Genomic DNA, 13,932 nt, shown 5'->3' on the forward strand with positions numbered 1-13,932 from the left:
CTGAGGATCCTCATTGTTGGGGATCCGAGTGGCTGGACCAGGCCGAGGGGTCGCCCACATAACACCTGGCTGCAGCAGATAGAAGGTCATTTCCAGGGGGTGGGACTGCACCGCATGTCTGCCTGGGGCATTGCCAACCAGGATCCTGAGCTGTTTCATCATGTGGTGGGTGCGGCAACACTCTGTACCAGTGCATACTCCCCAACTTGACTTGACATTTTCTGTTCCGACTCCAGAATGCTTTTTTTTTCTTTTTTCTTTTATATATACCATACACCTTTCACTGCAGATATTTACATCGAGGACTGGGATTTCTTTTTAAAATAAGTTATTATGGAATAAAACTCGACCTTCTTCTTTCTACAGCTGACTCTCTTGTGCCTCTCTTATAACACCCTCTGTCCTGAACTACTAGCAGGCCATCTGCTCCAACATTTACCATCTCTTACTGTCAATCACAGCACTGCATAAATGAAAACACCAAATGATTTTTATTTTTTTCAGGTACACTACTGTACGGCATCATGCAAATATGGATTAGATCAAGCATGTAAAGTCATAGACAGATGGATACTCATTTAATATCCTGATATGTATCGCATGACAGTATCCTCTATTGTTACTGCTTTGTGATAACTGTCGTCACACATGAACGCCAGAGGGTCACCTTCCAGGCTCACCTAAGGCATGTAGCACAATATCAGGATGAAAGAGGGTGCAGTCGCAAACAGTCTTGTCTCCCGCTTCCCTCACAGTGCCAAAAAAACGCCTATTGTGGAAAACAGAGTCGGATAATCTCCACCCCGTGCAGCAATATAAAGGGGTGTCTCATTTGGACTGAAGTGCCTGACTGACTATCAGGGACAACTTCCTAGGCAAGCCACTAGAGGGCAAAAAGAGGTGATGCATTGATTGTTAAGTTTCTTTTTTGTTCAAATTAAATTTTGGGTCTCACTCTGCTGCACCATCACTTTGAAAAGCACAATACAAAATGAAGAACGGCTGCAAAATCCTATTAACAAGTAGAATAACATTACCTGCACTTAGTAGGACATTGCGGGCAGTTGGATGCCATGTGACTATGCCAACACGCTTGGAGTGGCCCTCTAGGGATACCACAGGTTCTACCAGAGGGGCAACAAGGCCATTCTCTGGGATTTGCCACACCTGGAAAACACAATTTAAAAAAAAAAAAAAAAAGGACTTTAAAGGAATTCTAAATGAGCAAAGAAAATTGATCACAACAATGAAGGAATTGTGGACAAAAGTAATTGGTTAAAAATACAAAAGTAGGTGAACAAGGATCGCTAAATGGGCAGAGATTAATGGCAGACAGGCAATGGATAAGGGATAAGGGCGTGTGGAATCTAGCATGACTGAGGGAATTCTGGGCAAGCATCAGGGACTCACAAAGCAGTAGTGGTCATTGGCAAGCAAACCTTCACAGTGCAGTCTTCAGATCCACTAGCAATGACTTCATCATTATGGGGGCACCAGTCAATATCCAGCACAGGACCTGTGTGACCACACACGGTTGGGTAGGATTTATCAATGCGGCCAGTCTGGGCAGGGAGGAAAAAAAAAAAATAAATTAAACTTTTGACTTTGTCATGTGCCAATTCTTGAAGCTCTTGATAAAAAAAGTACAGTGCAAAAATAAGCAAACATGGGAGTTTTATTCTTACCTTGCTGAGGGGCAACACCATGAAAGCACCTCCTCCACTGGCCTCAACAATCACAGCTACAAACTTGGGATTGACGGCACAGAAGGAGCTATCCCATGTGACCCGGGATACTCGGATGTCATCGTAACACTGGTCTGCCTTCACAGCTTGTCCAAACACATGGCGGAACTTGCTCTGCCTCACCACACGACGGAAAGACATGTCCTGCAAACACATAAAAGGATGGGAAGGGAAGGAAAGGGAGGGGTAGCATTAGCACATTTATATGATGCTCAGCGAGAAATCGCACAAGGAAGGACTTTCTTCTTTGATGCTATATTGAGTGGCCAAACAAAAAGTCAACCCAGCAAGTTTCACGGACTGAAGCAAAAGTCAAAAGCTCTCCATTCATGGAACGTTCTACACGAGGAGAGAATGAATTTTTGACAACTGTGGCTCAATTTGCACTTTTCGTGTAAGTATTGTGCAGATTTCAAGTGAGTTGTTCTCTAAATAGACTTCACAAGCAATCCACTGCCTCTTATATATATAATATATATATATATATATATATATATATATATATATATATATATATATATATATATATATATATATATATATATATATATATATATATATATATATATATATATATATATATATATATATATATATATATATATATATATATATATATATATATATATATATATATATATATATATATATATATATATATATATATATATATATAAATAAAGAAAAACTGGAAGCTAGTCCATTTTGGTCTAAGTTTTATAAAGAAATGTGAAAAGATTAGTTCAACAAATCAAAAATAGCATAGCACACATTATGTAAGGGAATCTGAGATTTTCAATGAGGAGATACAGCATGTGAAAACATCCACTGTTTTAACAAACTGCACCTCGTTTCATCTAAAGTTGAGGTCATGTGATGCGACTTTTTGATGTGGGGTATGTCAGATTAGCTGGTTGCAGTAGCCAATCTCGTTGGCAGGACCATGTCAATTTACATGACGGAAAAATTGATGCCCAAGACACATTTACCCACCGAGCGCCAATCTTCCAGCTCAGTCGCGCTCGCTGATTTTTCTGATAGCCAATAGCGTGCTGCCCGACAGAAATGGCAATGTACGAAGGGTTAACAGCTGCACCAAGTTCAGCAGCAATCTCTGCCCTTTATTTATTTTTGCCATTCTGTTACGGTATGTAAATATGAGACATCAGACGGATGATTAAGGAGGTTCAAAACACATGTCCCCTATTTCTCATCGCGACATTCTAAGCATTGTACTCCCGGATGAACACTTATTAGTTCTAATTATGCAATTTTCATTATGCTATAACTTATTAAGTTTATTACATAGAAAATCACCCGAAAACTCCTGGACCATTGAGAAGTGTACGAACTGACGACATGAAGAATCGTCTTCGCACCAAACTGGAATTGTCCCCGCATAAATCAAAGTCATCCAGACGATCTGGATCTGCATAATTTGATCTGGACCACCCTGTATATAAATGATGAATTTCTACACCTGACAAGTTTTATATAAATGAACACATAGGTACACTCCATCCAAAAATTACATTTGTTATGTTATATGTTATTTACGCTGTAGTTTTTAGTGCTGGCTCGAGAAAAAAAAAATGATCAAATGTATTTTATAAAGAACAAGAGAAAAATGGTAGAATCCAATCAGGGCTGTGAAGCTGGAGTCAAAATTATTGAGTTAAAATGCGCCAACTCAGACTCAATGTAAATTGCAAAACAATGTGTTAAAATTTCCACTGTCACTTACAGTATACTAATTTCATTATACCATTTTTTTCTGCTAGCCTTCTGATAAAAATATAAACCTCTTTTTTGCTTTGCGCACTCCCCCAGCCTGACTAATCTTATGAGGGAAGAGCGAAAGCTTTAGTTTCGGGAAAAATTTAGATCTCAGGTTTTCGATGGATCTCGACGTTTTAGGGTCTCCCGATACCGAAAACATTGATATCGTGATGATGAGTGTGTGTCTGTCTGTGTGTGTCACAGTTTCATGAGGACGGTCTAGAGCTAAAACGTATGGATGGAAAAATAGCTAACTATATCGAAATAATCAACTTAAGCCTGTTATGATTGATGTGCTGATTAGTGTTTGAGCCAAATCGTGCAAGAGAAAAAGGCACTCTAGAGGAACCCTCAAATACTGTAATCTCGCAATCAATTTTGAATTCTTCTCATCAATTGCTATTGTAATTACCTTTGTATGATCAGAAAAATCATAATAATTACTGCAACGTTATAGAATAGTTCGGGTAATTTGGTTCCTAGGGTGCAATGCCTACTGACGCACAAATCCAAACTTTTATTCCACCGGGAGTTGTTATATTTTTGTTATTCAACGTTTGCAACGTCTTTAATAAATAATATAAAAAAAAGACACAACTGCATCACTACAGCCTTTAAACCCAAACTTCAGGCTAATTTTTACCACCCTAACTTGTTGATAATTCACGTAGGTATTGATCAAATGCCTTGTATCTTATATGATAAGTTCTTTCAGTGAACACAGTAAATATATGAGTCTTATAACAAACAGAGGAGTCAGAGCCATTAATCAAGGAGCTGGGAGTCTAACATTCCGAGTACCGACTCCACAGCCCTGTATCTACTGAAAACAATAGGGACTTGTGCAGTCCATCAACAAACAATATGAAAATGTCCATGGGAAAAAATGAGTGCTTTAGTTGTGTCACATAATCCACATATCCATTATACAGTTTCAGGCTTCAAACGTGCAAAACACATGGATTTTTTGATAAAATATTAATAAAAATATCAGTGTACAGTCGAACCTCGGGTCATGAACGTCTCGGAACACGTACAAATTGGTTTACAACCAAAAAGTTTGCCAAACTTTTGCATCTGTTCACGACCACACACTGCAGTGACGAAGAAGCCAGTTACCCTTCCCGTCCATGCGCGCTGAAGATTTCTGCACGTGTTCAGTCTCTCCCTATGCATTCACTGTGAACTCTTTGTGCTCTATTTCGTTTCCCTACCGGTTCGTAACCGCCTGTGATTTCCGCACGTGTTCAGTCTCTCCCTGTGCAGTACATTGATCTCGATCAGACGTGCATCGAACAGAGGGACCTTACCTCAAAACTGTAATCTCCTCTCCACCCAGTTTCTCCACACTTCCTTCATGCCAGAACTCGACTCATGCAAAGTTAGTTTTCTTGGTTTTTTATGGTTAGTTTTTGTATAAATTACGGATTTCTCAAATGTTCATTTTTTTCCCTGTGCTTAAAACTCATAAAAAAAAAAAAAAGTGTTTACAGTGATCGGTTTTTAAGGCTATAGCATGAACTCCTGCAATGTTAGTTTTCGCTGTTCGAGGTTTTCTCAGTGTTATTCAATGTTTTTACATTTAGTTTACTATTACACTGTGCATTCTATGGTATAATTAACTATTTTCGTGCTTAACAATCTTTAAAAAAAATATATTCACATACAACTCGTATGCTCCGGAACGAATTAATTGTATTTACATACAACTTTATGGGAAATTACTTCAGGTCACGACCAAATCGGGTTGCGACCAGAGTTTTAGAACGAATTACGGCCGTGACCAGAGGTTCCACTTTACGTCGTAAAAAGCAAAATCACGTTTCTATCAATCTGTGCTTTTGAATTGAACACAGGACTCTTAACGAATGAACTAGCAAGCGGGACCAGAGACAGACTCTTGACCGCCAGACAAGCGAGCAGGACAAGAGATGGGCTCTTGACAGACCTACAGACGAGCGGGAAGGGGCAAATCTTTAGTTTGAAAGCACAGAATTATAGAACACATTTTCTTGTTTACCACGTACGTGATTCTTCTTGAATTTAACTGTTAATATTTTAGCAAAAAAAAAAAACATTTTTCTCTAGCTCATGCACAAAAACACGACATTAAATTGTTTTGTCGGCCATCGATACAAACTACATGGGATACGAAACATTTAAACAAAATATAACTTTCCGAGAGGACTACTCCTTTAAACAAAAAGCAGTGTTGACATATAAAAAAAAAAAATTATGGCAAGGTAAAGTCTGCTAACATTATAAATGAGATATCTAGCTGACAACATAGAAGAGGAGAAAACAAACTCCAAGCAACACCATAATTAGGGAAAAGAAACCCCTATTTGAAATTCACAGCTAATTATAACTGACAATTCTTTCGACCTTGGCCAACTGGTCTCCTTCCTACACCTGTGAATTTTGCAATATAATAAGCACAGGCTGAACAGTACAAAAAGGAGATTAAATTCTTTTGTTGTTGCATCTCAAGGCTCTCAATACCCTGGCAATGATTTCCATGGGTAGGAATAATAGCTTCACAAGTGCAGCTGTAGGCTGCTTCAGTAGTAAGCTGGCACACTGTCTAAACAATGTTTCATCAAATTTTTAGGTATGCTTAAATGGATGAGGTTAAAGATTAAAGATTATAAATGTCTTATAATAATACACATAAAGCATATTATAATAATACCACTCTGAGAAATGCCAGCTGTGGACATTTTCAGACTGATCTTCCATAATGTAGGGTTATAAATAGTGGAAAGGATGTGGTGGAATTGGTGAAGGTTGAACCATCATTAGCAATCTGAAGGAAATGCTGTTGGACTTAAGTAAGAGCAAAGGATTTCCAACCAAGAGATGGCACCAAAGAATACAAGGCACTATGGCCCGCCAGTAAAAACAGGATTTCTGCAAATGGACTGACAACAATCAATGCCCAAAGAAAAACAAAGGTTAACGTGCAAATGTTTTGACAATTCTGTTACACAATCTGGACACCGAAGGCGAGAGGCGAACTGAGAAACCTCTAATGAGCAGTTTGGACAAGTCTTCAAACCACAGGGATACGTTCTTCTCGTGTGAGCTGTAGTTTTAATGATGTTTTCAATGGAGATTTGTCATAATTGAAGCTCTCTGCTCTGAAATACATAATTAAACAATAAACAGGCCTGCCTTTCAAAGTAGTTACAAAGGAAGCTTGGGCCTTTAATTATGTTAATTAGCACATGCAAGTAAGAATGCCACTGTACTCTGTACAACGGCAATAATCCACTTTAACAAAAGGATGAGTGACTGTGCCTCTGTCTGAGTGTCAGCCTGGTTGCTATGGCAGCAGTTTTAACGAATCCCATACCAAATGGCATACAACAGAGATGAAGTAATGCATTGCATTTGTCATTCCAACAGATGGCATACCACAAATATTAACACTGCTTTTACGAATCCCATACCAAAACGGCATATAACAGAAACATACGCATTGCATGGCACACTGCAAACAAGGAGGTCTACGTTGATTACTTGGACTTCAACCCATCTTTTAGAAAGGTAGCATAGCAAGTTAGCCTAAAAACATAATTGGGATGAGAAAAAAGGGAATTAAACTGTAAGGTTTGTCAAATAAGGAAATGTATTTTGATGCATTTTAAATGTATTAAAATTAAGGGTAGGGAAAAAGGAAGTACTGAAGAGGACCACGGAATCACCCCAAAAACAGAATGTCCTATAAAAGCCAAAAGTTGTTAGAAACCCAAACCACACGTAGGTAGGTAGGTCACAAACCGTATATTATATATATATATATATATATATATATATATATATATATATATATATATATATATATATATATATATATATATATATATACAGTGGTGTGAAAACTATTTGCCCCCTTCCTGATTTCTTATTCTTTTGCATGTTTGCACACAAAATGTTTCTGATCATCAAACACATTTAACCATTAGTCAAATATAACACAAGTAAACACAAAATGCAGTTTTTAAATGATGGTTTTATTATTCAGGGAGAAAAAATCCAAACCTACATGGCCCTGTGTGAAAAGTAATTGCCCCTGAACCTAATAACTGGTTGGGCCATCCTTAGCAGCAATAACTGCAATCAAGCGTTTGCGATAACTTGCAATGAGTCTTTTACAGCGCTCTGGGGGAATTTTGGCCCACTCATCTTTGCAGAATTGTTGTAGTTCAGCTTTATTTGAGGGTTTTCTAGCATGAAGCACCTTTTTAAGGTCATGCCATAGCATCTCAATTGGATTCAGGCCACTCCAAAGTCTTCATTTTGTTTTTCTTCAGCCATTCAGAGGTGGCTTTGCTGGTGTGTTTTGGGTCATTGTCCTGTTGCAGCACCCAAGATCGCTTCAGCTTGAGTTGACGAACAGATGGCCGGACATTCTCCTTCAGGATTTATTGGTAGACAGTAGAATTCATGGTTCCATCTATCACAGCAAGCCTTCCAGGTCCTGAAGCAGCAAAACAACCCCAGACCATCACACTACCACCACCATATTTTACTGTTGGTATGAAGTTCTTTTTCTGAAATGCTGTGTTCCTTTTACGCCAGATGTAACGGAACATTTGCCTTCCAAAATGTTCAACTTTTGTCTCATCAGTCCACAAGGTATTTTCCCAAAAGTCTTGGCAATCATTGAGACGTTTCTTAGCAAAATTGAGACGAGCCCTAATGTTTTTTGCTTAACAGTGGTTTGCGTCTTGGAAATCTGCCATGCAGGCCGTTTTTGCCCAGTCTCTTTCCTATGGTGGAGTCGTGAACACTGACCTTAATTGAGGCAAGTGAGGCCTGCAGTTCTTTAGATGTTTTCCTGGGGTCTTTTGTGACCTCTCGGATGAGTCGTCTCTGCGCTCTTGGGATAATTTTGGTAGGCCGGCCACTCCTGGGAAGGTTCACCACTGTTCCATGTTTTTGCCATTTGTGGATAATGGCTCTCACTGTGGTTCGCTGGAGTCCCAAAGCTTTAGAAATGGCTTTATAACCTTTACCAGACTGATAGATCTCAATTACTTCTGTTCTCATTTGTTCCTGAATTTCTTTGGATCTTGGCATGATGTCTAGCTTTTGAGGTGCTTTTGGTCTACTTCTCTGTGTCCTATTTAAGTGATTTCTTGATTGAAACAGGTGTGGCAGTAATCAGGCCTGGGGTGGCTAAGAAATTGAACTCAGGTGTGATACACCACAGTTAGGTTATTTTTAACAAGGGGCAATTACTTTTTCACACAGGGCCATGTAGGTTTGGATTTTTTTCTCCCTAAATAATAAAACCATCATTTAAAACTGCATTTTGTGTTTACTTGTGTTATATTTGACTAATAGTTAAATGTGTTTGATGATCAGAAACATTTTGTGTGACAAACATGCAAAAGAATAAGAAATCAGGAAGGGGCAAATAGTTTTTCACACCACTGTATATATATATATATATATATATATATATATATAATATTACTGAACTTATCCTTTAAGAACACACTAAATCAAAGACCCATCTGTGACCGAGAAAACACAATTCTGGGATCCAGCCATCTTCTGTGCAATGTCTGTGTTTGTTTACCCGTTTTTATCCTTTCTTTTTGTTTGCCAGTGTCAGATGTGACTTTTTTTTTTTTTAACTTTTTAATTCTGCCACTAAAGCTAGCATCCCAGAATAGTCTTTTCTCTATTGCAAATGACAGAGGTTTTAGAAGATTTGCGCTTTTCGAAATGGCACTTTATCCATTTGAAAAAGAGTGGACTCTTGCTAATAAAGGGATGCACATGGTCAGCAGTAATCCCGAGGCATGCTGTGGCATTCAAGTGACAATCATCTGGCATTAAGAGACCTGTTGTGCGACACATTAATATTTCCCACACCTCTACACTGCTCTCTCCAAGCCCGTACCATTGACACAGAATATGCTTTTTAAACCAGATTCTGATCCTGGGATCTGGAAGTCATTAAGAGAGAAATTAAAATTTGTCAGGCCAAGCAATTTACTTTCAGTCTTTTAATTGTCCAGTTTTGACCAGCGTAGCCCTTTTCTTTCTGTTCTTTGCTGACAGATGTTGAATCAGGAACGCTCTTCTGCTGCGGTCAATAGACTCCAGCTGTGGACCTCCAGAGCCCCGCTCCATGGAGTAGGTTGTTGCTCCAGATTATACGTTACTGAACTCAAACATTATGGAGGGCACTGTACATTGGGCATGTAAATGCAAAGCAGTAGCATTCTTTCTTCAGAATTGTGTTTGTGCTGACTTTTAAACTTATGGCGTCTGCTATGGGTGATACCTATTCAAAAAATACTAAAAACAATACATTCTCCTTTCAAATGAGTAGCCTGAACATGTCCTTTTGAAAAGTTTGCAACAAAATGGAAAAAATAAAAGCAACGCCCTGTCAAGACTACAGTCTCTCCCATTTTTATTTGCTGCTGCTAGGAAGCGTGCAGATTTTTCATTTACTGCGAGTCAAAAATTAAACCAGTTTTACATTCTACAAGTTTGTAAAGGGGAAATGTTCAAAGCAAAGTGCACAGGTTTAAGGAAGTTCAGATTTTTGCTTACACAAAATGCACCCAAAGAAAAAAAAAAAAAAAAAACAGGAATTGCTAAAGAGCAAACTGCCAGGGTTAAGCACAACACAAAGCCATTAAAAGCCAGTATATCCCCTTTAAGCCCAATTTGAAGAAGTTACATGCCAAATCCTACCTCACTTCCTCATTTATTATACTGCAGTAATTAAATTTTACATTAAAAGCACACAAGGCGTCAACTTTCAGGGACGTCTTGACAAGCGTGTAGAATCGATTGGAATCCTGCAAACTGGAAATCATTTACCACAAATCCTCGTTTTCACAACGGATAAAGCATTCCATTACTCAAACAAAAACTGCATTTAAACAGGATAGACTTTACTACAAAGCCCTTTGCAACACCGGAAGACAGTGAGGCAACGAGCAACCCGATCTTTACAAACAACGCTGAACATTTCAAAAATTAAAATTAAGACTTGCCGCTGCCATGGCTTCTTTACTGTTCAGCAAGCTGAGCGAGTTCTGCCGGGACCTCTCTCTTCCAAGAAAAAAAGATTCAATCTGAAAACCCTCAGACAAACTTCAGTTTTAACAAAGAAAAAAAAAAAAAAAGATTACATCGGTTAACACAGCTTTCCAAAAAAGGAGACACAGAAAGTCAAATGTTGACCTCCAGGCAAAATATCTGCTGGGAGGTATTTTCAACTTATGTCGCAAATACATGTCTGGGCCTGAAGTGAACAATTAGAAAGAAAGAAAGGGAAGGGAAAAAAAAAGAAAAAAGAAAAGGGCCTTGTCGTGGTTCTTGCATTTTTGGGAAATACCCTACGAGGTGAACCAAAAAAGAAATTGGACCATCAAGATAAAAGTGTCATGCCTGACTTCTGACACACCTAACAGGGCACCGAAGTTCAGCAACGCCAGTTTGGCGACTTTCTGCAATGCTTACGTCATTCCTGCTGCAAACGTGATCAAAGTGTTTAAATAAAACAGGATCAGTGTGGAAGAAAAAAAAAAAGGCAAAATGAATATTATCAGGAAGCACTTCTGAGCAAACAATTTATGCAAACATACAGACAGGTATAGATAAAGCCAGCTCTGGTGACAGACGCTAATATAAAACACACATATGTGTCTTTACACCAAATAACCAAATACAGTTTGAGAAAACGTCTGTACGTCTCGTGGATTAAGTTGCAAAAAGGAATCTCTAAAAAAGAGCTCTTCAGAGCAAAGCCTCTGTGAACACTAACTCACCAGTTGGTGAGAACTTTAAAGGGGGATGCCTCCACATTACTTAAACATAAATGGGTGTTGAAGAGGGACACGTAAGAAAAGCACACTTGCCAAGTCACCACCCAAATGAGTCATGGCTGACAATTAAAAATAATGAGCCGAGCCCGGAGTGTTGTCCAAAGTTGAAAATGAATGAAATACCACACAGCTTAAAATGAATAAAATCCCACTAAGCAGAAAAACTGACAACGGAACGTAGCTTCACTCTAAATGTTGACAGCACTCCTCACCCACTACAAATAAATCGGAATGAAGCATATGGATGAATCTGCTTATCCCAAGCCACTTCTTACTCGTTGATCTTTCTTAGGGACAGGCACCGAGCTGCCGCAGGACTGGTTCGCCAGACTCTGCTTATCCCCAAATTCAGCTGGTTATTGGTTTACTTAAAGTGAGATCTGTAATTAAAACAACCTGCATGGCTTCCACTTGTGAGCTCGCTTAAAAAGCAAGCAAAAGGAATGGAAGGCAGAGCCACAAAATTTAGGGGCAGTGAGGCCACGTAAAGCAAGAAAACAAAGGAGAGCAGACTTCACGACCTCCACCCAGGAAAGAGAGAAGGAGAGTGAAACTGATGGGTGGGTAAAGAACAAATACTCTTACCTATAAAAGTGGGGGGTGGGGTCTCTCGGAATTTTCCTTACTAAGATGTCTTCCATTTTATTTTATTTTTTTTTTTAATGGGAGTTTTCTTACGGAGTCAGGGCTGGGATGGCTGTCAAAAAAGGGACCTGTTAAGGCCCATGGAGGCATTCCTTGTGTGACTTTGGACTATCTTCTTCTTCTTTTGGCTGCTCCCGTTAGGGGTCACCACAGCAGATCATCTTCTTCCATATCTTTCTGTCCTCTGCATCTTGTTCTGTAGTGGACCCCCTAATGTACTCATTTCTAATCCTGTCCATCCTCGTCACGCCCAATGCAAATCTTAGTATCTCTAACTCTGTGACCTCCAGATCTGTCTCCTGCTTTCTGGTCAGTGCCACCGTCTCCAACCCATATAACATAGCTGGTCTCACTACCGTCCTGTAGACCTTCCCTTTCACTCTTGCCGATACCGGTTTGTCACAAATCACTCCTGACACTCTTCTCCACCCATTCCACCCTGCCTGCACTCTCTTCTTCACCTCTCTTCCACACTCCCCATTACTCTGTACTGTTGATCCCAAGTATTTAAACTCCTCCATTTTTGCCAACTCTACTCCCTCATCCTCACCATTCCACTGACCTCCCTCTCATTTACACCCATGTATTCTGTTTTGTTCCTACTGACCTTCATTCCTCTCCTCTCGTCTCATATCTCCACCTCTCCAGGATCCCCTCAACCTGCTCCCTACTATCGCTACAGATTGCAATGTCATCAGCAAACATCACAGTCCAAGGGGACTCGAAATAAATAGTTGATGGATGGACAGAATTTGCAGCAGCCTCTAAAACTGAAGGACTGACATTTGTACAGCCTACATGCCGGTTTCAAAGCAGGGCCGGACAAAATGACAGAAAGAATGGCCATCCGACTCTCAACAAGAGAGACTAGAGTACTGGAGACCAATAAATGGTCTGCCTGTTCAAGACACACAAGGGGCTATAGAGGCTGTGCAAAGACCTTAAAAAAACAGACACCGCGATGGACTGACATGCATGTCGACATACAAAGCCCTCTTAAAATAAAAATAAACAAAAGACAACGTCAAAAAATCGACAAGTCGTCTAACAGTTTGTTGGATTGTGAATTAGCATGAACTCACAGATAGAAAGAAAATGCATCTCTATTGAAAAATAATTATAGTGACTGAGAACTTATATAACGCCTTTCTCACTACTCACAAAAGGAGGGGAACCACTTTGACCACCATCAATGTTTAGAATTCACCAGGGTGAAACAACGGTAGTCGTTCTTGCGCCAGTACGATCACCACATAAGAATTCTTTACGTTTATATAGCACTTTTCATAGTGAGTGCAGAGCCACTTCAATCACCACCAATGTGCAACACCCACCTGGATGATGCAACGGCAGCCATTTTGCGCCAGGACGTTCACCACACATTAGTTGTAAAGTGGTGAGATAGATAGCCAATTACAGACAAAGAATGATTATGGGGCCAGAATGACTAGGCCATGGTAGTTAATTTAGCCTTGGATACACCCTTACTCTTTATGGGGAATACCCAGGAATCTTATGACCACAGAGGGTCAGGACCTCGGTTTTACATCTCATCTGAAGGACGCCGCCATTTTGACAGCACAGTGTCCTTATCGCTGCACTGGGGCATTGGGATCCATATACAGACCACAGGGCCCGCGCCCACTGCTGACCTTACCAACACCTCTTCAAGCAACAACCAATGTTTTTCCTAGATGGTCTCCCATCCAAGTACTGGCCAGGCCAAAGTATGCTTAAGCTTCAGGTGGATGACTTCTTCGGAAGTGCATGTTTAGTGGGACAGAATGGTCAGGCTGTGGTGGGAAATCTAGCCAGGACATCAGGGGTGCATCTAATTCTTTCCAAAAGATGTCCAGGGTCTTTTTATGAACACACAGAATTAGGATCTCAGTTTTATGTCT

General features: G+C 39.7%; 1 protein-coding gene across 5 annotated transcripts in view; it reads right to left on the reverse strand.

The window, feature by feature from the left end:
• The window catches only part of LOC120538078 (coronin-1B-like), a 39,310-nt gene that overhangs the window by 19,481 nt on the left and 5,897 nt on the right, over positions 1-13,932 (reverse strand). For 3 of the 5 annotated variants that reach the window (XM_039767497.1, XM_039767494.1, XM_039767496.1), the window contains exons 3-5: positions 1,686-1,889; positions 1,440-1,562; positions 1,038-1,167 (exon numbers count right to left, since the gene is read on the reverse strand). In XM_039767497.1, coding sequence (XP_039623431.1) covers positions 1,038-1,167; positions 1,440-1,562; positions 1,686-1,886 — 454 coding nt within the window. In that variant the 5' untranslated portion in view covers positions 1,887-1,889. Of the gene's footprint in view, positions 1-1,037; positions 1,168-1,439; positions 1,563-1,685; positions 1,902-10,552; positions 10,714-13,932 lie in introns of those variants that run through there. The other 2 variants (XM_039767493.1, XM_039767492.1) reach the window with 2 other exon arrangements.

The sequence above is a fragment of the Polypterus senegalus genome, chromosome 10 (assembly GCF_016835505.1).
Source record: "Polypterus senegalus isolate Bchr_013 chromosome 10, ASM1683550v1, whole genome shotgun sequence".
NCBI lineage: Eukaryota > Metazoa > Chordata > Cladistia > Polypteriformes > Polypteridae > Polypterus > Polypterus senegalus.